The sequence below is a fragment of the Vidua chalybeata genome, chromosome 1 (genome assembly GCF_026979565.1).
Source record: "Vidua chalybeata isolate OUT-0048 chromosome 1, bVidCha1 merged haplotype, whole genome shotgun sequence".
Lineage (NCBI taxonomy): Eukaryota > Metazoa > Chordata > Aves > Passeriformes > Viduidae > Vidua > Vidua chalybeata.
The window spans coordinates 68,708,071-68,733,649 of NC_071530.1; the positions used below are offsets into that span (position 1 = coordinate 68,708,071).

The 25,579-nt window shown below is 37.6% G+C and overlaps 1 protein-coding gene across 5 annotated transcripts; it reads right to left on the reverse strand.

The window, feature by feature from the left end:
• Positions 1-128: 128 nt before the first annotated feature.
• On the reverse strand, positions 129-25,276 carry PRPF4B (pre-mRNA processing factor 4B). 5 transcript variants are annotated; one of them, XR_008430513.1, is made up of 19 exons: positions 25,214-25,276; positions 20,269-21,462; positions 17,220-17,393; positions 16,790-16,945; positions 15,978-16,059; positions 14,256-14,466; positions 11,740-11,813; positions 10,285-10,375; positions 9,743-9,890; positions 8,368-8,505; positions 7,027-7,180; positions 5,992-6,106; positions 5,354-5,505; positions 4,819-4,905; positions 3,876-4,153; positions 2,824-3,517; positions 2,217-2,303; positions 1,350-1,395; positions 129-314 (listed from the first exon to the last, which is right to left on the reverse strand). XR_008430513.1 is itself a non-coding variant. In XM_053940685.1 (15 exons), the coding sequence occupies exons 1-15, from the start codon at positions 25,249-25,251 to the stop codon at positions 3,950-3,952; spliced, it is 3,018 nt and encodes a 1,005-aa protein (XP_053796660.1). In that variant the 5' UTR covers positions 25,252-25,276; the 3' UTR covers positions 2,618-3,949. The 5 variants fall into 5 exon arrangements, 1 of the variants encoding a protein (XP_053796660.1); XR_008430510.1 differs by having other exon boundaries at positions 2,824-2,869; positions 3,383-4,153; XR_008430509.1 differs by having other exon boundaries at positions 2,824-4,153.
• Between the last annotated feature and the right edge of the window lie 303 nt (positions 25,277-25,579).

The window sequence follows — 25,579 nt, forward strand, 5'->3', positions numbered from 1 at the left end:
GCCTCTGATATCTAAGGAGGCAACCCCTTTCAAAGAACTACACTTAATTTCTAGTGCATTTAAAAATTGTTCATACATTTCACAACTTTGCAGTAGGATATGGAGGCACAAAAGAAGACAGGATGAAGTCAAGTTTTAAGCATAGTTTATTAATTTCAAGCAATTGCCACTTCTCAACATCCTCCACCCACATTACAATTTTACATATGCTGTAGAAGATCCCTCTATCTCCAGCAGTATCACAGTCTGGTCTGCCTTCTGTATGGGGGTCAATATACACATAAAGGTTCTTCAGAGGTTTAATGCCACTTACCCTATGTATGGAGATAAAGTATTATTAAAAAGGTTTTAAAGGAATCATTATCTTCTATTAAAAACTCTTGAACAGCAATTAATTTTTAAACTAAATTGTATACACCAAGGTAATAAAAACACATTCTAACTCCACAGGGCTGGAATCTTGTTTTTTCAGAAGGCTTGGAAAACTGAGTATGTTAAATGTGAAGCTCCCTGTCACCATGAGGGAGAAGGTAACAGAAATCAGCACAGTAGATTTAGCCAAACCTTCTCTATGTAGGACCTCTAGCAAAGACATAAATTAAAAATTTGTGCTCAGGAGGAAAAGGTAAGTTATCCTCCCCATTAGATGAGCTGAGAAATTGTTCACTGTTGCACAGCTGTTCTGTTTGCACCCAGCCACAACTGTGAGAATTCAGCTGACTGTAATGGCAGCCACAGCTACTCTCCTTAGAGACCTCAGGTTCTGGGACAGGCATTGTCCAAAACTGGAGAGGGGCCTTAATGGTGTCAAAAAATCCTCAAGTCCAGAGGTTTTTGAAGCCAGAACTAAAGAGTTTTCTACTGTTGTCAACAAGAAGTATCAGCTGGATGGGGGACTGAAACCTACTTTTTTAAAAATAACCCCTTGCCAGCTATCCTCTGTATGGATAATAAGTTTGACAGAATTGAAATAAATAATGAAACTACTGAAGTTAAAGAAAAAAGTGCATCACCTGCTTAAATGTTTTCTGGTTAACACATTTATTTTAACCAAATATAATGGCCCAGTTTTTTTACTAAATGTAATAGATTTTTTACTGCTCATTCTATCATTTTAAGAATACTTAATTTAAAGGTAATGCTAGTTTACCTGCATTTAATTGCAATAAAAAATCTCTTCAACCAGAAACAAAACAATCCATGTAAAAAATTTTACTACATCGAGTATGTTTCAGGAATTATCAGTAACGCAGCAGTGTTAATCAATTCTAAATTCAAATGCTGGAAACTAAAAGATTAAGACAGAACTAGATGAAGAGTATTTTTCATATCTTTTATAGGACAGAAACCTTTGTTCATATCTTCTGGTAGCCTTCATCTTCTTTTGAGCTGCACCTACAACACAAAGAACAAGTAAACGAGCAACTTTATGCTTCTCCAGAACAGCTTAAAACAATTCTGTAGGCATTAAGGGGCATCTTTTCTACTGCTTTGTTTCTGTATCACCAACTCATTTCATTGTTTCATATTCCTAGTTTAATAAAGTACAAAGCAACAGAAAGACTAAGCTATTACTACATCTGTGTAAAAGTGCCCTCAGACGTGCTGCCTATGTTGTAACAGTGCAAGTTACACTTGCTGTATTTAACTAGCAAGCAACTAGTGTTTCACTAAGCATGAAAGCTAACTTCTTTCATCTCCTGTATGAAAAAGATACCTCAACATGTAGAAATAGGGAGAAATTGTTTTTTATTAGGGATTTTACAATATAAATTGAGAAGAGACAGGTTGAAGGTTCCAAATAGGTATATAAAACCACCCATCTCCTGCTTGTTTTCGTAGTTAGTTCATTACACCTCCTTGGTGGGGTATTCCCCACCAGCAGAATGACCTGCTTTGTGGCATTTTTCCTCATTCTTGAGTGCACTAAGAGTGCATGACTGTTGCCATTATGTACCTAGATGGATACAAAAATCCTTCTTAGTTCAAAGTATTATAAAGTACGTGAAACCAGTGGGGTTTCCACACCCTGTCAGAATATATTAATAAAAAAATGAAAACATGAACTTTTTAATATCGTCAAAGAGAACATTAAAACAGCAGTATGGACCTGAAAAGGTTGTTTCTGTTTTCCTCACGCTGTATAACCAATTCAATTGTCTCAACTCTTTTAACTTGTTGCTAAATGTTTATCTACACATGCTGTCAGAAATAACCTTGTTAGGAAGCTGAAGTTGGTGTCTCAGCAAATCAGACCCATGGAGTAGGCGTTGAGTGGCCTGTGACTCGCTTTCCTTTTTTCTCTTTCAGCACCATCAAAAAGGAAAAGTGAGAAAAACAGCACAAACATTAGTTAAAGCCTGAATTTAATCCCATGTCCTACAGGAATAATTTCATTACAATGAAAGCAGACAGACAGTATCTGTAGGGTTTTTTGCTTTGTTTTAAAGCAGTGATAATTATATATCCAATTAATATAGCCTATAGCTCTCCCAAAGATCATAACATTTAATAATCCCTTTAATTAAATGATTAATAGGAAATGCAGGGGTGGGTCTTACAAATTACCTGATTTACCATCACTGAAGACAGATTCTTTTAAAAATGGCTACAAATGCCTTGTTCACAAAAGACTTTATTATCTAATGATGCATACTGAAAACATACAGAAATCTGCATGGTCCACTTTACATGCAGCAGAACAATCTTCACTTTACAATAAGTAAGTGTCAACTGTTTTATGCAAGAGACAACACTTTAAAGTCACATTTCTTAAAGAAAAGCTTCATTTACAAAAGAAATAAAAGGTAAAGAAGCAATTACCGCTTTTAAAAAGCAGCTGCTTTGTTCAAGAGTGGAAGGTTTATGCCTGTATTGAAAGACAACATGATCACAAATAATGAAAACAATGAACAAATGAAACACTTTTAGCATAAAGCAGTACACTTTCAAAATGACATACAAATAGTTAAAAATTTCTTTATGTTGTCTATCTATCCTTTAGGTATAAGGTCTTTTGAATGAGATCCCAACATATGTAATTACTAAATGAAAACTCTTCTGTAAGTATTGGTTCTATGTCATAGTGAACTGTATTTAACAAAATGTATACAAAGTCTATAGCAAGTTGATTAAAAAAACTAAATTAATAAGAAACAGTACACTGAAGGCGCTCTATCCATCAAATGCGCTCTCTCCCAGTTTTAAATGTGATGAACAGAACAGAAGTTGTAACTATGCCACGGTTGCAATGCCAGAAAACAAAACAAGATCATTTCTCAAACATGCAGGGAATTCTGCCACAATGCTATTGTCTCTCATTTGCCAGTTGTTCCAGTAAAATAACAGCTTAAACACCGGTGATGTTGATGGGTTAGCTTACCTTCAGTGTACTGAAAGTTGTACACAACCTGCTTTAAAAGAGGAGACCATCCCTGCGGGCAGGCTCAAGAAGGAACAGACCCCCTTCGGCACTGACTACACCAAGGGCATGCTGCTGTGGCCTGCACACACACACCTAGGAAAATGTGAATATAAACAGCATTTATGCTGGCCATTTTGTAAAGACAAAAATGAAGCCAAGTCTGCTAAAAACAAATCAACCACCCAGTATTACTGCTCTCTTTTTTTTTTCTTTCTTTTTTTTATAACAGATGCTTTTTTCTTTTTATAATATATACGAACTGCAACCATATACATTAGCATTGTACTTTTGTGCAGTCTTGGCAATTAAAACAGTTCTACAGTGAAAATTTTCACATAAGACACAAAACAGAATTACTCTAACATTTCTAAAAGAAATATCAGCCTTGATGTTAATTCAAATGTATCATTTCTTCCTCAACTTTGCAGGGGAAATATTTATGTTTATATACATTAATAACTGCTGTGAAATTTCTTCAGTCTTTGTATCTTAATTAATCAAACCCTTTGAACTTCTTCATCTGGTTTAAATTTTCTCCTGGATGAAGGCATGCTGCAGAGCCTGGTTGATGCTAATCCGTTTAGCTGGGTCTAGCATTAGAATCTGGTCCAACAAGTCCTTAAGCTGGTGCACTTTTTTACGCTGGTCTTCAGGGAGTCGTTGGCACCCAATCAAGTCTGCTAAAAGGTCCTTGGTTGGATTAATGGTGCTCATAACAGTAACCTTCTCCTACAAACACAGAAATGGTAGCCTTGTAGAACAGAAGTAATGCACAAACCCCCTATCCATCCCTTTTACAGAGCCTCAGCAGCAGCTTCTCTGCAGGCTTGTCTCATATCTGAACAGCAACACCCTGCCCCCATAAAGCCTCATAAAATCATCATGTGCAGAGAAAGAGTGGAAAAAACACTGTCGAGGGGGAGGCCACCAACACAGGTTCACACATGAACCTGACATCCCAGTTAACTCAGAACATGGAAGTCCAAATGGACAGTTCCCGTATCTGACCACTATTTTGTGATTCTTAAATATATGTCAAGATGATACCAAAATTAATAGTGACCTCATACATATAACCATGTAATTCTAAATGTCCTTCTACAAAATGAAGGCAGAATTTCTTTTATTAATAATTTAAGGATAGATTATATGGAGATACCCTGTGTATCTACCAGACTAAATTTAGTTTTCTTAATCATGTTCCTACATCCTAGGGAAAAAAAAAATCTCTTTGGCCATTTTATAACTATGCAATCTGTCCATACTGCTGCAAAAGACTTTGTAATAGCTTATAAAATCTTGTTTTTAATTAGGAAGCCAAGGTACATTTGAAAGACCATGTAGTAGGAAAGCTTGGAAAAAGCCATGGATTAGTCAACACATGGAGGACTTACCCTTTCCGTCACTTTATCTACTTCTATATACATAAAGTTGAGATTTTGATCAAAGTGCTGATCTTTGAACACACCTTTTCGAATCATCTGGAAAATGAGGAAGAGGCAAGAGTTTCAGGCAAGTTCTCTTGTGTCTTACACATTTCACAATTAACATCAATGTCTAATAATACTAAAATAAGTAATTTTATACTAATAAAAAAAATACCAAACGACAGGAAGAGATGTTGAGATTGAGTACAAAGATACAGTTTAAACCCTTTAAAAAAGGACACAGTATCTTTAATTGACTTACGCATTTTTTTCAGGTCAGTGCTTAGAAGGTTTCTGTTTTCACTTTATACTTAAGTCTACGAAAAAGAAGCTGTATACTTTCACTTCATAAGATTTTAAATCAGTATAAATTATACAGTCAGAGCAAAGTCTAGTACTTACTGTTAAGAATATATAAGAAACAGAATTCCAGGAGAACAAAGACTCTAAGTTCTACTGTTCATTAGAGCACTTTAATATATTAAGTACTTATTTTTCTTACCTTGTTTGGCATCTTTCCTTTGAGATCCATGGCAAGTTTCAACATATGATTATTGGTTTTGCCAGGAAACAGTATTTTTCCTGTATAAAGCTCATATAATGTGCAGCCTACAGACCACATATCTATACCATAGTCATAGATTTTTCCTATAACTGAAACAGAGCAATTCCAGTTAATTCCATAAAGGCAAAATTTGATATAATACCACAAAAGCAGATAAATGAAAAAAAATCTGATTTGTACACTATATTGGTGCTGCTCTTCTTAGGAATAAAAAGCTACCATAAAAGAAGGACGTAAACCTTTTAGCTTTTGAAGTACCCCTATTTTAGAAAGGGAAGCTTTTACCTAACGCCTAAACTGATCAGCTTTAAATTAGCAAAAACCAAGAAGTCAGAACAATACCTCTAAATTGAAACATAATTACAACCCATGAGAATGACTTTTCACTGAGCTGATCACCAGCATACATGAAGAGTCACACGAACATGCCTTCAAAGTCTGAATTTTTGACAGCCATTGTATTCTCAGAGTCATATTTTGCTAAGACTAGACAATAAATTCAAGTCAAATTTTCATCTGCTAATACTGGCACTTGCTGGTATGTGATAGATGTAGCTAATCCAAAATATACTTACTGATTTCTGGAGCTCGATAAAATCTACTAACTAGATAGGGTGTGATGTCATTATCTGCGACATGTGAAGCTGAGCCAAAATCACAAAGCTTTAGTATCGTTTTAGACTCGTTCACCTGCAAGTTAAACAAAAATATCTATTAGTACTATTTGTGGACAGAATTGATAACAGAACTGTAAAAGTGACAACACATTTAAGTCAGAGACAGGAAAAATATTCAGCCTTTAAATTGGAAGTTCCTTCCTCTCAGTATTCTAAAAATTATAAAACTTTCTCAAAATGAGAGTTAATGTCTTCAGACCCTACAAAATACAAAAAAAAGGTCAGTTTCATGTACTTTTCCCATAACAAAATATCTGTGGACCCAGATTTCATTCCAGATATTGAAATTTTAGCAATTTAGACTTGCAACTCCAGTATCCAGAGTACCACTTATAAAACAGCATATTATTCACATCTCATGCTTAGAGATGTGAATAGTAGATTTTAGTGCTGAGACAGTAATAAGAGAACATTTTAGATAAATTAAACATCTGAGTTTGTCACAGGGATGATGTCCAAAAAAACCAAAGGAAACCACTGTATTCCTCTGATGTAGCTCACATGCCCTACTGGAAAAGAGGCATTAAGGACCTTTCCCCCTCATCTCACTCACATAAACAGAATCTCCATTCAGACCCAAACAACCATTTTGCAGAAAGCAAGAACATCTCTCAAGTATTGATGGGAAAATTTTGAATATTTCTCCTGTAAGAGAAATATTCCCAAACTGTCCTACTTTGGAAAGTCTGCTTTCTATAAAGATAGATGGCAATGAATGTTTGTTTGCAAAAGATTTTATTTAGATGGTGTGTTGTATTTTTTCTCACTATTCATACCACAATATCATTTTATATCAAAGTGCAAACCCTTAGTATTTTCAGCAAATTTGACTTCACCACTTCACCTAAATTAACAGAATTATATTAATTACAAATACTTTATTTTACGCTACAGACCATGCAAAAAAAAGGTTTTAAATTATTTGTTACTTACCAAAATATTATCTGGTTTAATATCTGCATGTAGAATATTGCATCTTTTAAGAAGTTTTAAAGCCAGGAACAATTGCTGGCTGTAGGAACGCACAGCTTTAATGTGGAGTCCAACATCTTTCCCATACTTCTTCAACACCTCTCGTAAATTCATACTGTTAAGGGAAAGGGGAAAGAAAGAATTGGAAACAGCTTAACAGAAAAACCGATAGTGGCCTCCTAAATTCTATGACAAACTTGAACAAACCAGTTAGCTTTACATATTTTTTGAGAAATGCAGCATTCAACATTCCACTGTGAGCTACAGAATTGAACACAAAGGCTGGTCAATCAGATCTGTCTTATGCTGTGTAATTACTTACTGCAATAGACTTACTTAGTTCAGAGCATATTTTTAATCAATATTGATATGAGAGTATTTATTTGCAAACGAACAGGATTTTCTTAGCAACCATAAACCCTTTGTACTAATTTTTTTTCAGACATAAATTAAAAAGGAAACAGGCGAAAGATAAAAGCTGATGAGACTTTTTTGGTGACTTAAGCAGCAGACAGAAAGACAATCATTCCAGGACAAAAACATAACTGGACATAAATAAGGTAAAAGTGTCTTATCAAGAGATAGTGTAGCACAAGACAATAATTTGTTCTACAGCTTATTAATGAAATATGATAGTAATCTCACAAAATTTGCATTGTTTCAATATATAACTTATCTTCACCCCAAACATGGCAAAACTTAAAATATGACATAGACAGAAGACTTAGGATTTGAACAACTGATGTCTCTAGGTAGGAATGGGGACTAAGGCAATTAATATAACTGATCTACCATAAAAAAGTATCTACAATCAACCTGTCACAAGAGCTTAATTACTTGAACAGAAAGTGAGCATGCAAAGAATCACTGTAACAATTTTCTCCCTAAGGCTGTTACTATATGTGTACTCTTTACAGAATATACAGCATTTCCTGAATTTCTCTGGGAATGCATCTTAACACAAACCCTTAAAAAGAAGAATTATGAAAACTAATCAAAATACTGACATATGCAAAAAAATCATTAAGACCAGTACAAGAGAGATGAACTATCTTTAATACATTATCTTGTTTCAAATATTTTCCAGGCAGAAAACTCACAACAGTGCTAAAAATAAATCAGAAATAGTCCAGTAGTCTGTGAATTTGTGCCCACAGACAATTTTTTTTTTCCAAAGTTCCTTGTATTCTTGAATCTTGGCACTAGAACAAGGTATCAAAACAACAGCCAAATTCAGAAAGGTAAAGAACACACAGTAGTACTTTATCTTTTACAGAGAACCCCAAACATTTGTTATCTTACCTGAGAGGCTCAAATACCAGACAGAGATGTTGTTTGTGGTAGAAATGCCTAAACAACCGTAGACAATGAAACTTGTCATCAGGATCAGCATCATTGAGCTTCTTTAAAAATTCCAGTTCTTTTAGGCCAGTTTTTTGCCTGAAAACAGAGAAATGTGATTATAAAAGAAAATCAGTTAAATTCTAGTATCTTTTAAAATCTAAACATTCACTTGTGTGGCTATAATTATCCAGGAATGAGAAGTGCCTTCTCAATACTTAATGTACCACAGCTGAGAAACCAAGATCACAACAACGGTTTGCTGTCAGTGACTACATACTAGGCAAGTTCATTTAATTCCTGGATATTCACTGTACCTTTGCAACCTACTTATACTTTCCTTACTCTCAGTTCTATCTAAGGCTAAAACTGGATTTTGTCCTGTAACATGACAAATTTCAAATGGCACTCACTTGGGAAGTTTACTTGTTTAAAGAAGTGCTTCACCACATACAACAGTATTAAAAGATTTAAACTGAACTGACTATGAATTCAATTACACATCCAAACTTATTACCTATACAACATACCAAACTGAAACAGCTTATCAGCCTCCCTTTTGCCTTTAAAACTTTTCTAGATACTTATTCATATAATGAAAACAAATCCAGTTATACACACAGTAAGACAACTTTTAAAACTTCCAAGGTAAAATACACGGAAAAGGTTTTCATTTAAGTTGTCATTAACAGAAGAGGACAAAAGAAATTACTGTATAAATACTGCAGCAGATAATAAAAACAAGTATTGTAGACAAGTCAAGTCCTCAAATGACATAGTTTAAGAGGTATTACTTGTTAATGTTCACCCATTCTGAAAGACCTCTTTTTTATTTTGTATTTCAACAGTGAGAATGCCACCTATTTTTATGTATCTCATATACATGCAGATGTTTAGAGAATATACAAAAATAATTCAATGTATGGAGATCTTTTTGTAAGTTGCAGATGATTGACTGGGATCCAACCCACAGCCTGCCAAACAGATTTGGTCCATTGAAACAAAATTTTTACAGTTCACATCTCCCATCTCAAGAAACGTAGGGCTCATAATTAGCTGTAACCTTGTTTGTTGCTATCACTGTTCCCTGCAATTTTGCAAATGAGAAAGTGCCTGACTAAAATACAAATACCATTCTTCCTGTGATAGCTGTAAAGCAGTGTGGATATATAGTCCTCAAGCGCTTCCCATTATCTGGCTCGTATTAGCAGAAAAGGCAGGAATCACAGCTGTGATCTGTTACTTCACTTGAAACAAAGGGAGATTCAAGTCACACCGTGAAAAACTTCCAAGTGTTCCACATGCTTTATTACCATCAAAAAAACCCATTACTTACATAAGTTCATTGTTCCTGATGATTTTCACTGCTACTTCTTGGTTTGCTCTGGCCATGTCCCTGGCTCGCACCACGTTGCTGAAGACTCCCTGACCAGTGTAACCATAGACATTGTAACGTTTATCTAGAACTTCACCTATATTAACACCTGAGGGATAAAAACCAAGCAAGTTCAAGTTACCAGGTATAAGCATAATGGAACTTTTTAAGAAAAATCAACCATTCTCTAGCATTACAAAATATGAGGGTAAATAGCAAGATTCTTTAATTTCATGGTGTACAATGTTTTGTATCACCTAGCTTTGTGGAAATTATGGGGAACAAGGGGTGATTCTCTAAGTTTGGAGTCCTTTCAAAACTGAGGTAAAAACCTGCATGCTTGTTTCATCCATTACATTACACACTCAGAGAGGGCTCTGGGTTTTTCTAATGCAGATGGGATACATCTGCATTAGAACAACATTTCCATACTTTTATACATGAGGACCTTTACTCAGCACCCTCCCTCTACCTGTCCTTGCAGATAAACAAACACAACTTACGGTAATAGCCTTCTGCATCTGTCCAGTTATCCCTGAGATTGGGGTTTTCTTTGAAGTCTTTTCCAAACCCAGCAGCCCTTAGACGAGCACTCTGAAATAAAAAGAAAATTAACAGCTTTGCTTGTGTGCTCTGTATTTTTCTTTGATGTTTACTTCCCAAAGCCCTTTTTCCCTACTGAAAAACTGTTCTCTTCACAATACAAACACACTTGCAGGAGAAACAACTTAATGTTATTTACATACCAGTATCTAAAGACTGATGCAAGGAAAGAGAATGAGATCAACCAACAGAATTATTATTAAACATAAATGGGCAAAGTTTCAATTAATACTCACAAGGAATTTATGTAAGTCACATTAGAATGCACATTTTGGACCATCTAAGTAAGACTACTTATTTACAGTAAGTTTATAGTAAAAAAGTTCAGCATTTTGCAAGGAAAACAACTGTTTAAGCCTTGAATTTCTGTTCATTACATGCCACTTGTTTCATACTGTTATACATACTACCATAACACTTCTACAACTGCTGTTGACATCTCCTAACAGAATGGGCAATATTTTAATCACAAAGTCAAAACTATGAGTAGCAAAGTTTATCTTAAATTGAACAACAGTTTCTGGAAGGGGAGCTGCTCACTTACAAGCCATATAAATCCCCACTTTTAAATTCTGAACTTTTAGAAATGCACCCTCACACAGACACTACCCTTCAAGTATTCATCTTTTTTCCAGGTCAGAGGGATACCAGTGTTACTAGAGTGAAACCACAGCCTGTGTTGTATCTGCCATAAAAATTCTCCTGTTAATTTTGGTTTAAGTTAAGAAGAAAGTTCTTGTCTTTAATTATTTCTCATTGTTGCAAATCAGCAACAATGCAGAGGATTTATAGAGAATGGCACGTAAAGTCTCAAAAGTAGTCGCTGAACTGCCAATATCTGAGGGTCACTGCAGCATGTTTAGAGAAAAGCTAATGAAAAAGTGTTAAAGTAAAACCAGGAAATTTATATCTTCATCCCAAAAAATCTCCAAACAAACCACCAGATTACTCCAACACAGCATCATTAGTCAATTACAGTATCTTACACATTTTTTAATTAATCATACATGAATCTCCGGAAAAAGCTCATATTTAGAACATTGCAACATGGTAACAATAATAAGCGGAACTTAAAAATAGATTCATGTTTTTAACATGTGCCATTGTATTCAAACAGCAGGTGAATTCCCCAATCACTAACTCTGGTAAAATTGCCACTGATTTCAGCAGGTTTTATTTCACTGAATAGTAAATTAAGAAGCACTCTGCCTGCCTTGGCTGACCAAAAGATTAAGAACATACTTAGTAGTACATGCTTTTACAAATCAAAGTTCTCACAACCCTCAAATGACAGTGACTCTAACACAAATCAAGCAGAAAAAAAATCATACATTTCATCTCCAAGAATTACCTACATCAAAATATGCAGCGAACATATCATCTGATTCTGTGAACATATCGGGAGCTAGCAGCTTCTTCTGAGATGAACCTTAAAATGAAATTCAGATTACTCAACATGAAAAAGATGTCAAATGATAACTCTGTTGCCAGTATAATTTGGCACTTGGTATCTTTACAACACAGTCTAAGATCAGTACATTGGCAAACAGGTAGCTCTACTAATGTTTCTAGCAAATACCATTTCACATTCTAGAATATAAAACTCAAGACTACTTAAGTTCTTCAAACAACTCAAAAATTTGTATCTCTTTGAAAAACTATGTGCAATAGCTTTCAAGTAAGCACAGCAGAAAGAAAAAAACTACATACTTACATTCTCCCTACAAATAATGATTATATATATATATATATGTATAGAAAGAACTAAAAAATTACTATATGTATATATAGAAAAAATACAGTCATAATTCAATACAGTTTTCAATACATAAGTTCATGCTCTTCTGCTAATCACAAGATATTTTACTAAAAGCCAAAGTTGTAAAGCCCAGAAATTCTTTCTTTGGAAAATGTTTTCTCCAACCCTGCTAGGAAGGACCCAGTGTGCAGCTTTTTGTCAAATGCAATGTGTTAAAGAGAAACATTTTTGTTATGGGCAAGATTATCCCTTTCTCACCTTTTAATCATCTTTAAATCCCAAAGACATTTTACTTGGTTGATAAGATAAAAAGCAAAGAAATATAAATGAAGTACACATTAGTAAAAGCAAGCAAACTTCAAACTATTTCATTCATGCACACATTATGGCAGCCCTCCATGAACATGGTAAATTGGAAACCCTCCTTTCACTATGCAATGGAGAAAAATAAACGGTTAATTTAGCTCAGAGGCTTCAAGTCTTGTGATGCACAAACTCCTTCCATACCACATAACCAGACTGAAATCTGACAGCAGAAAAAATCATCCAGCATGCTGATACCACTATTTTAAAGCATAGACCTGTCACCTGACACTTGTGGGGAGGCAGTTTATACCACTGTTTTGAGCTACAGACACTTCTAAAAACTTCCTCAAATATTCCTTTTAGTTCCAGTCACCTGTACTGGGCTACAATGAGTTACTGACTAGTTTCTTAGCAACTTACTGCTCTGGCCCTACAAGAGGTCAGGATAGAAATAAAAATTTACTCTTGCAGAGGAAAACAGCCCACTGGTTTCAGCTGTTGTTACAGCCACCTCCAACCCAGATTCTACCACCCAAATGTGAATGTAACTTTAAAAACCAGTTTTACATGTCTATGTGGAAAAGGCCTATACAGTTAAGACTTAAATTTTCATATGCTTTAATAGACAAAATTAGAGAGCAGTACATGCTTTGACAAAATAGGAAAAGCACATTGTCTGTTAGACATAATAAGCCTTAACTTGTGGTATGCAAAGAAAGTGTAAAACAGTTCTTTTCACCAATGCTGCTGGCTCAAGGGAATGCCAGGATAAACTATAGAGCAGTACAGCAGTTCCAAAGAGATGCAGCTTTATTACTTTGAAGAGAAGCATCCATTAGAGACAGCATATTTAGCCCCCAAAGATAGGTGTAGCACAGTACATGAAATACAAGCTAACTGCAACTCTCCCTCAGAGGGGTTGGGCAGGCTCCACAGCCCTCATTAAACATTGCTATTGCAATTAAACTGTAGAGAGAAACCAAAGCAGCTTCAACTAGCTCAAATACAACCATACAGCAACTGCACACACCTCTCACTACTTGGAAGATGTACAGTAATCCACTTTCAAAAGACAAGAAAAGCAGCAGACTTTCAATACTACAGGGTACGTTGTGAGATGTTCCATGTTCCTTTTGCTGCAGCTGGCAAAAGGCAGGTTTTATATCAAAATTGATTTAATTTCAACATGGCTGTACAATAGAGTACATGACAGGGGAGAAGAGAAAGAAAATACCCATTTCAGCAATTAGCTATGCTACTAAAATGGACTTACTAGCAATGACCCTCAAAATCGTTCTTAATCATTAATCTTAATCATTCTTAATTACTACAGACCCACCTATATTCTTCTGACACAATGGCTTTGACCAAAGAAAGGTATAAAAGGAGCATAACTTCCAACCCTCACAAAATAAACTCTAGGACTATACTAAGCCTCTAAGAAAACAACTTGCCTGAGTGAAATGAAAAATTTGGAAGGGTAACTCTTAACGATACAGACAGGCATCATTATTTGCTCTTCCAAATGTAAAGCACAAACTGTGTTAAGAGTCACCAGAAATACAGAGAACATGTTCCACTCATATTATCCTTCCTAATAAGGAAGCTTTATTTTAATGCTATGTTTTAAGTACCATAATATTTGCAAAACCATTCACAAATTTGATCCAAAAAGTCCATCCAAAACCATTCCAAATTCCATCCAAAAGTAGTCTAGGACTACTTCCTAGTCTGGAAGTATGTAAGTAAACGAAGCCAAGTGTCTGAGATCTCATAAATTGCACTAGAGAGATGTCAGAATCTTACCATTGTTCTGTTCAACTGTCATGAGGTTGTGCTTGGCTTTCACTGATGCCTCAAATGTGTCCACATTTTCCCGTTCATACTCCTTAACATCAGCAGCAACTCTTTCTAGGATGTCGTCAGGAGAATTTGAGCGACTACGTGTACTACTCTGAGGGCTGCTTGGTTCAGATGGTACAGATATGTTACTGTCTTCTGTCTGGCCTTTGTATTTCTGAAAAGAAATTTACTTTTTAATAGCTTATCACAATTTAAACATTTTCACATCCACCCTTTCAATGGTTTGGGCTTTCAGCTGAAACATTAATCTTTGCTTTCATAATCACCTATGTCTATAAAGACAACAGATTATTTTCAAAATGGGATATAACTTCTGAAAATTCAATTTGTCACAATCCACCACAGTCCAGACCATAACACTGAAATATTTATGTGTGTGCTTTAGGTCTTTACATTTCTGGAAAAACAGATTATTACTGAATATTATCTATTTAGTTATGCACAACAAAATGTCAGCAGCAACAAAATTATTACTAAACCATCCTGGCACACAAACACTTAAACACAGTCTTTGATGAAAAATTACTTATTTTATATCCTACATTCTAGAATATTTCCCAGTTTTATTAGTGTTATGGTACAGAAAAGTAGCTTTTAGATTTAGGTTTTTTTATGTGAACTATAAAGCCTATTTATTCATTCGTGTTGAAAAATTTCAAAAGCATTAAAATCTTCAAACATCATCTTTACAATTTTGGTCCCCCTTAGGTACTACAAAATTATACAGATCTCACTTCCCATCCTAAAAGGTAAAAATCAAGATGAAGAAATGCTGCTACCACTCAGTTGTCTAGGTTGAACTATTCAATAATACAAGCAGAGGTTTTTCCATTTAGGGAATTCAGCTCTGCAATTTGCTTCCAGCCTGGACCAACATCAGGTGTAACCAGTCTTTAAAAAGAATTTATATGGTTTGGCTCAGTCACAGCTCTGAAAGATTTTACAACAGGCTTTACATAAAACTCAAACCATGAACAGTATTTTTAGTGCTGTTTAAAATAAGCACTACATTAAAGCCAGTAAATTTGTACCTGATACTAAATAAATACGCTACAGCATTTTGCCTGCTTGTTCTAATTGTGTGCCAAATCCCACCTTTGAAAAGAGATAGCTCACCCGTACTGTACAATGACACCGCCTTTGGCCACAGCTTCCTTCAGGGGTTTGGCTCACACATTACACCTGTGATTACTGTTACCTTGTTACTGGAGTAAGAAGTTCATGCAATTCACATGTACTTTTAGGGAGGAACCCATGACAGTGGCTTTACAAAATTGACAAGGACAACTTCTACTTGAAACAAACTGACCAGTTAGGTTAATCGATATATGACCTACTGTTACACTGATGTTATTATATCAATGATACAGCTACAGAGAAAAACTACAGATGAAGGTAACTGAAGAACATTTTAAATATGTCTCAAGACCATCAGAGAATGTTTGACTGTAGCAAAAAATGACTCACAGAAGAGTCACTTCAGTTTTAAAAGAAATGCTGTGACAATAGAAGTGTGGAGTTTAAGAGAGACAAACGTTTACAATGAACTAACTGGAAAAATACAGCAATGGGAATTACTATTGTAATATAGCAGTAGGCAAAGAGTCTTCCATTACCCTGACATTTTATACTAAAAACACAGAATTAGTTCCTGTAACTATGTACCTGAACAATTGCTTGCCGCTGTAATCTCCTTTGTCTTATCTCTGCTTCTTCATCCTCTTCTTCCAAATCAAAGTCTTCAAGACTACAAAAATATGATTTTTAAAATATAACTTCATAAATATATTACCTACTGAATTTTACCAAGTGCAGTTCCTTGGCATATGAAGCACAGAATATATTGAACAATAGCTGTTCAAGTGCCTCAGAAAGCAATGCAGTGTATCCCACTGCATATATTTACATTTCCTTAAAAGAAAATTTATCTCTTGGTATCTCATTGGGAGTTTCTGCATTCTATTTTTAATTGCAACAATTAACAGCCCTCTTCTAGAAGACAACAAACAAACAAAAAATCCTTGTTCCTTTTCACTGCAGCATCATTTTTCCTTAATAATTTCATTAACAATGCATACTCCTGCACAATTGAATAGTCAGATGTTCAGGAAATAGAAACACAATTTGCAGACAGCAGTTAATCCTTTCAGCTATTAAAGCTTTTCCTCAAGCAGTAAGCTTTAGTAAGCAGACCAGAAGTTTTCACAAGATACTGAGCAAGTTGAATTTAAAAATCTAATGATACATCCTCCCCACAAGTCTGCCCACTAGCCAACAGGTCTTGGTATTTTCTGCATAGTCCAAAGTTTTTCAGATTCTCACAACACTAATTTGACAAGACCACAAGTACAAAGACATGATTATGGTTTTAGGTGACAACTCAAATCTATACCATCAAGACAAATGTTCGTTCATTCTTGGTATCAATGGAACTGCAAGTTGTAAATAATCAGTGTAAGTTACAAATATAGTCTTACTTTTCATCTGATGAAGACTCCTGTTCAGCTTTCATGCCCTCAGAAAGACTACCTTTAAATTTATCTTCTTTTACTTTGCTTCTGCTTCGACGTCTATGGCCACCACGTGACCTGGACCTCCTTCGAAGGCGAGATCTACTTCTCCGGCCTCTATCCCTGTTTGGTAAGAACAGGAGATTTGGATTTGGGGTTGGGGGTTGTTTTGTTTTTTTTAAGAAAAGAAGGAAAGTCTTTTCAGAAAACATGAAGACACTAAATGATTCCAAGTAATAAAGCAATTTAATTAACTGAGGACAAAATGAATTTAATTGTGCTAGCACATATTAATATGGAAAAAAAAATAGCACGGTCTTTTTACACATATGATAGCAATCATTATTCTTCCTGTAATATCTTGCAAAATACACTTAGCAACACAGGGTGTCTTTACCTCCTCCGAGGAGATCTACTCCGCCTTCTGGGAGATCGGCTACGTCGAAGGGGTGTTCGAGATCTCCTCCTAATGGGGGACCGAGATCTTCTTCTGGATGGGGACCATCTGCTGGGTGGGCTGACATCCTTGGATCTTTCCCGCCTAGACAAAATGTCATCCCTGGTCCGTGTTCTTAAAATAGAGGAAGAGAGTGATAGTAAAAATCAGGAGCAAGCTGAAAACAAAAAAAAATCCATTCCCTCTAAAAACTCACTTGAAAACTACTACTGCAGGTGACGGACCGCCAGATGGGCTTCTGAGGGAGGGATGGGTAAGTAGGCTGCAGAGCTGGCTGCCCCTCCTGCATGTCTCTCCCCACCCTGGGAACTGTGTGCCCATACAAAGATCTAGCTCAGGACAAGTCTGGAAACAGTTCATTATTTATTACCATGAAGCTAAGAGAGGTTTTAAAACAAAGCTTGTGTTTAGGTCTTACATAAATAGTGGCCTGTTTTCATGTGTACCAGACAGAGTACTGAAACAATACATAAACCCCAAAACCTTGAGAATTATTTCACCAACTTCCCACCATGCTATTGAAATTTAGGCTTAGGGTCATGCTACTTGACAGTAGTGACAATAATGTCTGTTTCAATTTGGGCACTACAACTGCACGGCTTCAACATTTCACACATTCTAAAACAGCAGATGAAAACTAGAATTCTTAACTAAAATCTAAACCTCCCTTCTCAAATTAAAAAATCATTCAAGTCTGATACTATATACACTATTCAAAATTTGTTTATTCTTGCCTAAACAGACTCACAATTATTCAAGATAAAAATATCCTTGATGGGATTATAAAGTGTAACTGCATGACAGCAAGAGGTCAGTCAAAAACTGGAAAGAATATAAATTACAATTTTAACAACTACTCTAATGAGGCTGCATTAGAAATTGGAAAATAGTTTTACCCTGTTTCAAAGGAAGTGTTGCTACTCTTTTCTCCCTGCTTCTTATTTTTGATTTTTTTTTAATCAAGTTGGAACAACTTGGAATAACAGGTGTTATATCTCATCAATGAACAAAATATCTTAAGTCTGAAAGACTAATTCCACCCATTCTGTGACTTTTTTCGTTTGTTTTGAGACTGCTACATCAGTTTCAGTTACCTTAACTACAGACAATGGTCAGACATACAGAACTGATGCAAAATAGTGAGACAAAAGGAAAATGTATGCATGTGCAGAGTACTGGCAGTTTCTACAAGGAATTACTGTACTCAAATGCTGAAGTAGGCCAATACCTTTAGCTCAATTAATTTATATTATGTTCTTGTGAACAGTATTACATAAAAAGGCACAGGATGAAGAGTTCCAGGCTTCCTGACTAACAGAGTAGTTTTACTGCCAAAACCTAATCAAAATACCTATTACAAAAAAAAATTAGTTCAGAGATCACAGGGGTGAGATAAAAAGTGGGAGATGATTAAGAATTCATAGTAACATCACATAATGAGTAACTTCAGTCAAGGACCTGAGAAGTGTCTTACAAGCTTAGAACACTGGAAACAAACTTGAAAAACGAAATTACTGGGATTTTTTTTGATAAAACTGTTCATTAAAGCTCCTGGAATTCTCCGGTAGTTTGAGTAATTACAAGTAGTTAAAACTTGAACACAGGTGGAATTAATTCAGATGTCTTACAAGGAAAGATTATTCCTGCTGATCTGCAAACACCTCCAGCAGAAAATATTTTACTAGTCCCCCACTCACATGCTGCTCACCACGCAGTTACAGAAGTATGAATTTGACAGCAAAATTCTAGACACATGCATCACTTGAAATAAGTGTCTAGACAACCAATTCAAGCTGGCTGCAATGCAAGCTGTCAAGAAAAATGAAAACTGTAAGATGCAAAACACTGCAGAGGAAAAACCAACTACTATGCCAGAAAAACTCAGTGGCTGGGTGCTGACACATTCCTGATTCACCAGAAAGCAGCCAGATAAACTGGTAGCATTTACAATACTTGCTTGATCGGGTGAGCATCACTAGGACCATTCTCCAAAGTACCCAAAGATACCCCATACCTGAAACCAGAGTAACCTTCTGTGCCTCCACCTGAAACTTTCACATTTTTAGGTGCCTAATCATTAAGCTTTGTGGTTCCAATTCATTTTAAATTCATACTTCTTAGTTCTCAGACTGGGTGAAGCTAAACCCCTGATACAAAATTTTAAATTATTTATTATCCAATGCCGAACTCTTCTGACTCTTAAACTTCTTACAGTTAACGAATTAGCTTCCAAAAATGCATACACATACATTGTTCTCTTCTTGGAAACTCACCACCCAGGCATTATTAGCTTTCAAATTGCAAGGTAACTGCTTTCGTAGGCTAAATCTGTCTTTTTTAAAAAATGCCACAACTACACCAACATATTAAATAGCTATCCTTTAAGTGTATGCAAAATATGATATTTGCATACAGCAGTCCAATAACAAAGCAACATTGCATCTCACTAGCAAATGAAAATCTACAATATTTTGAATAAAGAAAACTCAAAGAAGGACACCTTGATATAAAAATCTGCTTACATTCACACATACTGACTCTATCATTAGGGCTTTTTTTGAGGCAAAAGAGGGGCTAATTATCCACTTTTAGCTAACATTAATATACAATACTGGAGAGGATTCTCACTCCACAGAAGTTTTGGAAAGCAACAGAACTGCTGACAAAGAAACAAAATAGAAGCCAAATTCTGAATCCAACCAGTGATAAAAAGGAGAACACAGTTACAAAACTTGTTCCTAGTAAGGATGTGAGCAGCAAATAACTTAGCACTTTAACAACCACAAGGTGAATTGCATCTCTGACAGCTGGCAAAAATAGTCTTTAAAAAACACTGAATACATACAAAGTAAGCTCACAATATAGTGTACAATCTGATTACCTTTTTTCAATACCTATTTTCCCAACAAAATGAGGAGATAAACTCTAAACTAGAAGATAGTTCATCCCATAATACATTTTTGTGATGGCTCATACACCTTTAAGTTACCTGGGAGAAGAAAGACGCCTCCTTTCTGATTCTCTTCTTTTTCTTTCTGCAGATCTGCTCCTCACTCTTCTAACTGGAGAGCGGGTTCGAGAGGGGGATCTACTCTGTTTAGATCTACGATCATTAAAGAGAGGGGATCTGCTTCTTCTTGACTTTTCACGCTGTTTGGGAGATAAGCTTCTCCCTTTTGGGCTGCGGCCAGGTCGTCTAGGGGACCTGTTTTCTTTCCCTGAAGAAGCATCTTTAGAAGGAGATTTAATTGGCTTTTTTTCTTTGTCAGTCTCTGATCTCCTAGGTTTTCTATCTTTGGACCGTGATCTTCTATCTTTGGATTTGCTTCTTAGTTCTGCTGGAGATTTAGATTTTCTACCACGATCTCTGCTTTTGCTTTCATTTACAAGCGGAGACTTTCTGCGGTCTCTTGATTTACTTTTATCATCAGCCTTATTTCTATCCTCTGGAGGAGACTTAGACTTTCTGTTTTTCTCCTGAGATCTCCTCTTAAGTATTGGAGACCTAGATTTCCTTGTCTGATCTTGAGACTTACTTCTCTTATGAGGACTTTTGGATTTCCTCCTTTCTTTTGACTTGCTTCTAGTAGTCTTCTCTTTGACTCCATCAACTCCTGCCTTGGCTTTCTTTTTGTCAGATCTGTGCCTAGTCCTTTCTTTTGATTCACTCTTACTTGCTTTCTTGGAACTAGTTTTATTGTCCACAGGTTCTAATTTCCCCTTAGTATTTGACTTTGTTGTAGGTCCTTTTCCATTTCGTGCTTTTTCATTAATCTCCCCCTCTTCTTCAGATCCTGACTCATAACCTTGTAATATTAATCCCATCCCAGACTGGACTTTTCCTTCCATTAATTCATTTTCAAGTTCAGCTTTCAGCAATGCTCTTTGTTTCTCTAAGTCTTCCAGAGGAGCCAAAAAATCAATTTTAGTTCTTTTAGCTGGTCCATCTTCTTTGTCAGAGGCATCAGCCACCTCTTTCCATTTATGTTTCTTATGTTTGTGTCTGTGTTTATGTTTTTTGTCCTTGTCATCTTCTGAAGAATGTTTGTGTTTCTTGTGTTTACTTCGGTGTTTGTGTTTCTTTTTTTTGTGTCTGCTGTGCTTGTTCTGAGGTTGGTCTGCCTCTGACACTTCCCCATTTTCTTCATTCATACTTTTCTCGGATGCCTCAGCATCCTCAACCCTGCAAAAAATAAAGAGATCAGTACTATCAACCCACTGTAGTCCTTTATTTCATGTTAAATAGACAGCCTTTATGATAGAAGCTAACTGGCATTTATTCACCTACCTTTGGGAGAATTAAAAATGTACCGCTAATTTAAGTAAGTTATAACAGCAAACACACTTCCTCAGGAACAGACAGCTACAGCTGCAGAAGGAAATATTATGGAAGGAACAGACAGCAAATGCACTGATAAAACCAAACGTGTGGATGGAATCAATGCTTATGCCTTTACATTCAATTCTGAACTACCTGTTAATAGCATACAACAGTGCTGAATATTTATTTGTCAGTACATCCTCACCTATGTCACTTTCTGCTCCATTCCAATGCCTAACCCAAGCTATGCCTTTAACAAGCATTTTCAAGGGGCAGAAAACAGTTGTGCTCCAAAGATCAAAATTTATTTCAAGGTATGATGCTGACCACCTTACGAAACCTTCTTGCAAAATCTCATGCAGAGCTCACTAACTCTCTTAACTGCACTCTAAATGTACACACCTGTTAGAAAACAAAAAAAAAAGTAAAATAATTTATATTATTTATGTAATACAGGGAACACTATTGCGGAACAGGATAAATTAAGGAAGTCTAATTTCAGAGCAACCTTCTGATAGTATGCAGCAGATTAGTGGCTTCAAAAATATGGTAATCTTGACACCGGTAAAATGCCATTGACCAAAACAGCTGAAAATAAGTGTACAGCAGGTTATTAAAATAATATTATACAGTGTTTCTTCTAAAAAGAATATTTTCAATTAACTATAATTTCGCCAAATAGTAACATCAAAAAATATAAAATTCAGTCCTGATGCTACACGTTTCCTTGTATTATCCTCCACAGCCACTGAAACTGGCTTAGCAATAGGGGTTTTTACAGTGTTTAGCAAATACCTCCCCATCTCCTTCAGAACATCAATTAAGTTACTGTCTATTAATACAGACATCTGCCTTTTGAAATAATATTGCAGATGCCAAAGCTCACCTTTCTACAAACTCACCCCATCTAAACTACAGCTTTGAAATTTACTAGTTACCACTTTAATAACTTAAACATAGCTCTTTGCTGTATACTAAGCCTCATTAGGTGAAAAGAAATCCCCCAGACATGGCAGTCAGGAGCAGGGGGTGAATGTACACAGAAATGTGGAAATTATCTTCTGAACTCTACTGGTTTCAGTTGCTTCTGAAGAATACGATCAATAATCTGATCCAATAAATGTATCAGAGATATATATTCTAAGCCAGACCTATAGGACAGCACCTCACTATGAATTTGATTAGTGTCTTCCTAATTAAGGACAGGATCTTCAAGCAGTGCACATTTACTCTCTCCTGCTTGAGTTAAGGCAAATTCTTGTACTAGTAAATAAAGCCTACTTTTCTGCAAAGTACACTAAAATTATTGGCTAAAATTATTTGTTAAAACTTCAGTGCTATGAAAGTATCAACTTCCAAAAGGAACAAACTGTTTGACTTAAGAATATAGAATATTCAGAGACTTAACTCAGAATGCTTTTTATTACTACTTCTGCTTACTCAAGGCATACAGAAAGGTGTTTTTCTTAATTGCTACCTCCTGACACTCCAGACCATTATGATAAGAGAATATCAGAACAAAAGAGGAAAAACTGGCTTTAAAAGAGCTTATTTTATCCTGTTCTTGGCATTATAAAAAGTTTAAAAAAGAAGAAGCATTAAATGCAAAACTTCAACTTGGATTTGCCATTCTGAGCAAGTCATCTGTGACATAAGTGGGGAAATGTGACAAGGAGAATTTTAAGGGAAATATGTGCCCTTCAAAATTTCTTTTAGTTGGACCCAGGATCCTGTGTAAGTCCCCAGTTAGCACATTAAAGGTACTTCAAGACATTATAAAAATATTAAATACAAATCACATCTGTTCAAGCTGTTCCAGGTAAGTCTTCCTTCTCTTAACAGCAGAAAGTGATACCAAAATCTTTAAGGAAGTTATTTTGCTATTGTATGTATTTTGGAGTTATGTAATAACCTCATCTTAAATTCTGAAAAAGCCAGCTGGTAGCTAAGGTGCCAGATGAGACACATCACCACAGCAGCAGCTCAGGCCACTACAGGCTGCCAATACAACTGCCAGCTGTCTTTGTAACTCAACAGTAACATTAGGTTCATTAATATACAAGAAATAGTTCAAGTTTTCTTCATGTACAGGGATACATTTATTTCAAGTAATTTCATTAAACTGTGGATAAACTTTTACTTCCAGCAAATGCTTCAGAGATACAATGACACGGATAAAAAAGCTTTTAAAGAATATTTCAGAAGGTGATGAGGCATGCCTACATGTTTAGGTGCTCATGGCTTTAAATAGAGAGAAACTGTGACATGAACCTGTTATAGCCCTACTTTTTCCTATTTTTCAACTCAAGGAGAAGAATTATAGGAAGTTCATAAGGATGTGCAGTGATTTCACCCATCTTTTTCCTTCATACAGGGTTCCTATCATCAGCTTCTACCTTATTACTTCACTTTCTACAATACTAAACGCTATTCTTCACGTGCATGTGTTTTACATAGCTCACATGTACCCCCATTGCTTTTCCTCACCTGTTTTCTACTCCCAGGATAAAAAATAAAATCAAACCTCAAATCAAAACTCTTTAAGGAGAAAAAGACACAGAAAGCAGTTTATATGGCTAAAATATTAACGAAGTAAAGAACAGCGATAGAGCAAGCATTAAATCGTCAACTCCCAGAAGAATTTCCAGAAGACTGCGTTCACGAGCTCCTGAGTGTGGACAAACCCAAAACCCCCGGGCACTAACCGGGGTGCCTGGAAAACGCACGCCCGGGAGCCCCGTTCCGGCAGGAAGGCGGCAGCTCGATCTTCGCTTCCCAACGGGAGCCGGGACTTGCCAGTCATTTCGAGGGCTGGAAGGAGGGGCTGGCGGCAACAAATCACTTTCTGCTTCCACCAGCACGGGCACTTTCTATACCGCGAGAGCGGTCAGGGCCCGGAGGAAGGAGGGAGGAAGGGAGGAGGGTTCGCCGCAGGGCGGGCAGCGGCTCGGCGGCCCCAGGGCAGCCCCGCGGCACCCGCTCGCCCGGAGCCCCCCGGCTCCGCTCGGAGAGGGTGCGTGGGGGTGCGTGTACGTTTGAGTGGCGTGGGGAATCCCGGGGAGCGCCGGCCCGGATCGGCCTCAGGGATGCCCGAGCCCTGCGCGCCCGGGCGGCCAGCGGCCTCGCAGCCACGCGGAAGATGCACATTCCTACGTCCCACGTCCCCCGCACCGGCGGCAAACCCGGTTCGCCGGCGGCAATCCCGGTTCCCCGCGGCCGGAGCACCACCAGGGCGGGAAGGCGCACGCGGGACTCCGGGGCACACGCGCCCGCCGCCGCTTCCCTTCCCCCCTCCCCCCGCGCGGCCCGCCCGAATCCACGGGCCGATCCAGCGCCCCAGGCCCCGCCGGGCCGCCTCGCCGCGGAGCCAGCGGCGCCTACAGCAACCCCCCCTCCCCCGGAGCGGCCGCCTTCCCCCATCCTCCCCTTCATACTCCCTTCCTCCTCCTCCCTCACCACTTCCACCCGGGCCGCTTCTTGTCGTCCCCGTCCCGTGTGTGTGTTCTCCCTCCCCAGTCCCCTCGCCCACGCTTCTCCTTCCACCTCCCTCCTCCTCCTCCTCCTCCCCAAAGCTCCAGAGCGAGAAGCCTCCCCCGCTCCAGCCGGTCCTTACTCGGGCGGTCGCTGCTCGGGCTCGGCCGCGGCGGCCATTTTGAACTTCCGAACTCCTTCGCTGCCGCCGCCGCCGCTGGGAGGGGGCGGGGGGAGACGCGGGGCCGGAAGTGAACCCCGCGCGCGGGGCCGGGAGCGCGGCGGAGGCTCCGCCCCCCCGCCTCTGGGGGCGGCCGGGGGGAGGCGGCGGCGGGAATGGGTCCGGCCGGGAGTCAGCGGGGTTGGATCAGGTAGTGGGAGGGAACTCTTCGCCGTGAGGGCCCTGAGACAGAGGAACGCGTTTCCCAGAGAAGCTGTGGCTGCCCCATCCTTGGGAGCGTTCTAGTCCGGTTTCTCCGGAGCTCTGAGCAGCCTGGTCCAGTGGGAG

Coding starts and splice junctions, on each gene's coding strand:
- PRPF4B (XM_053940685.1), bottom strand. CDS start 25,251: ATGGCCGCCGCGGCCGAGCCCGAGCAGCGACCGCCCGA. Junction 16,946..17,219: donor AGTAGATCTCCTCGGAGGAG/GTAAAGACACCC, acceptor CTTACCAAACAG/GGATAGAGGCCGGAGAAGTA. Junction 16,060..16,789: donor GAGTCTTCATCAGATGAAAA/GTAAGACTATAT, acceptor ATATTTTTGTAG/TCTTGAAGACTTTGATTTGG.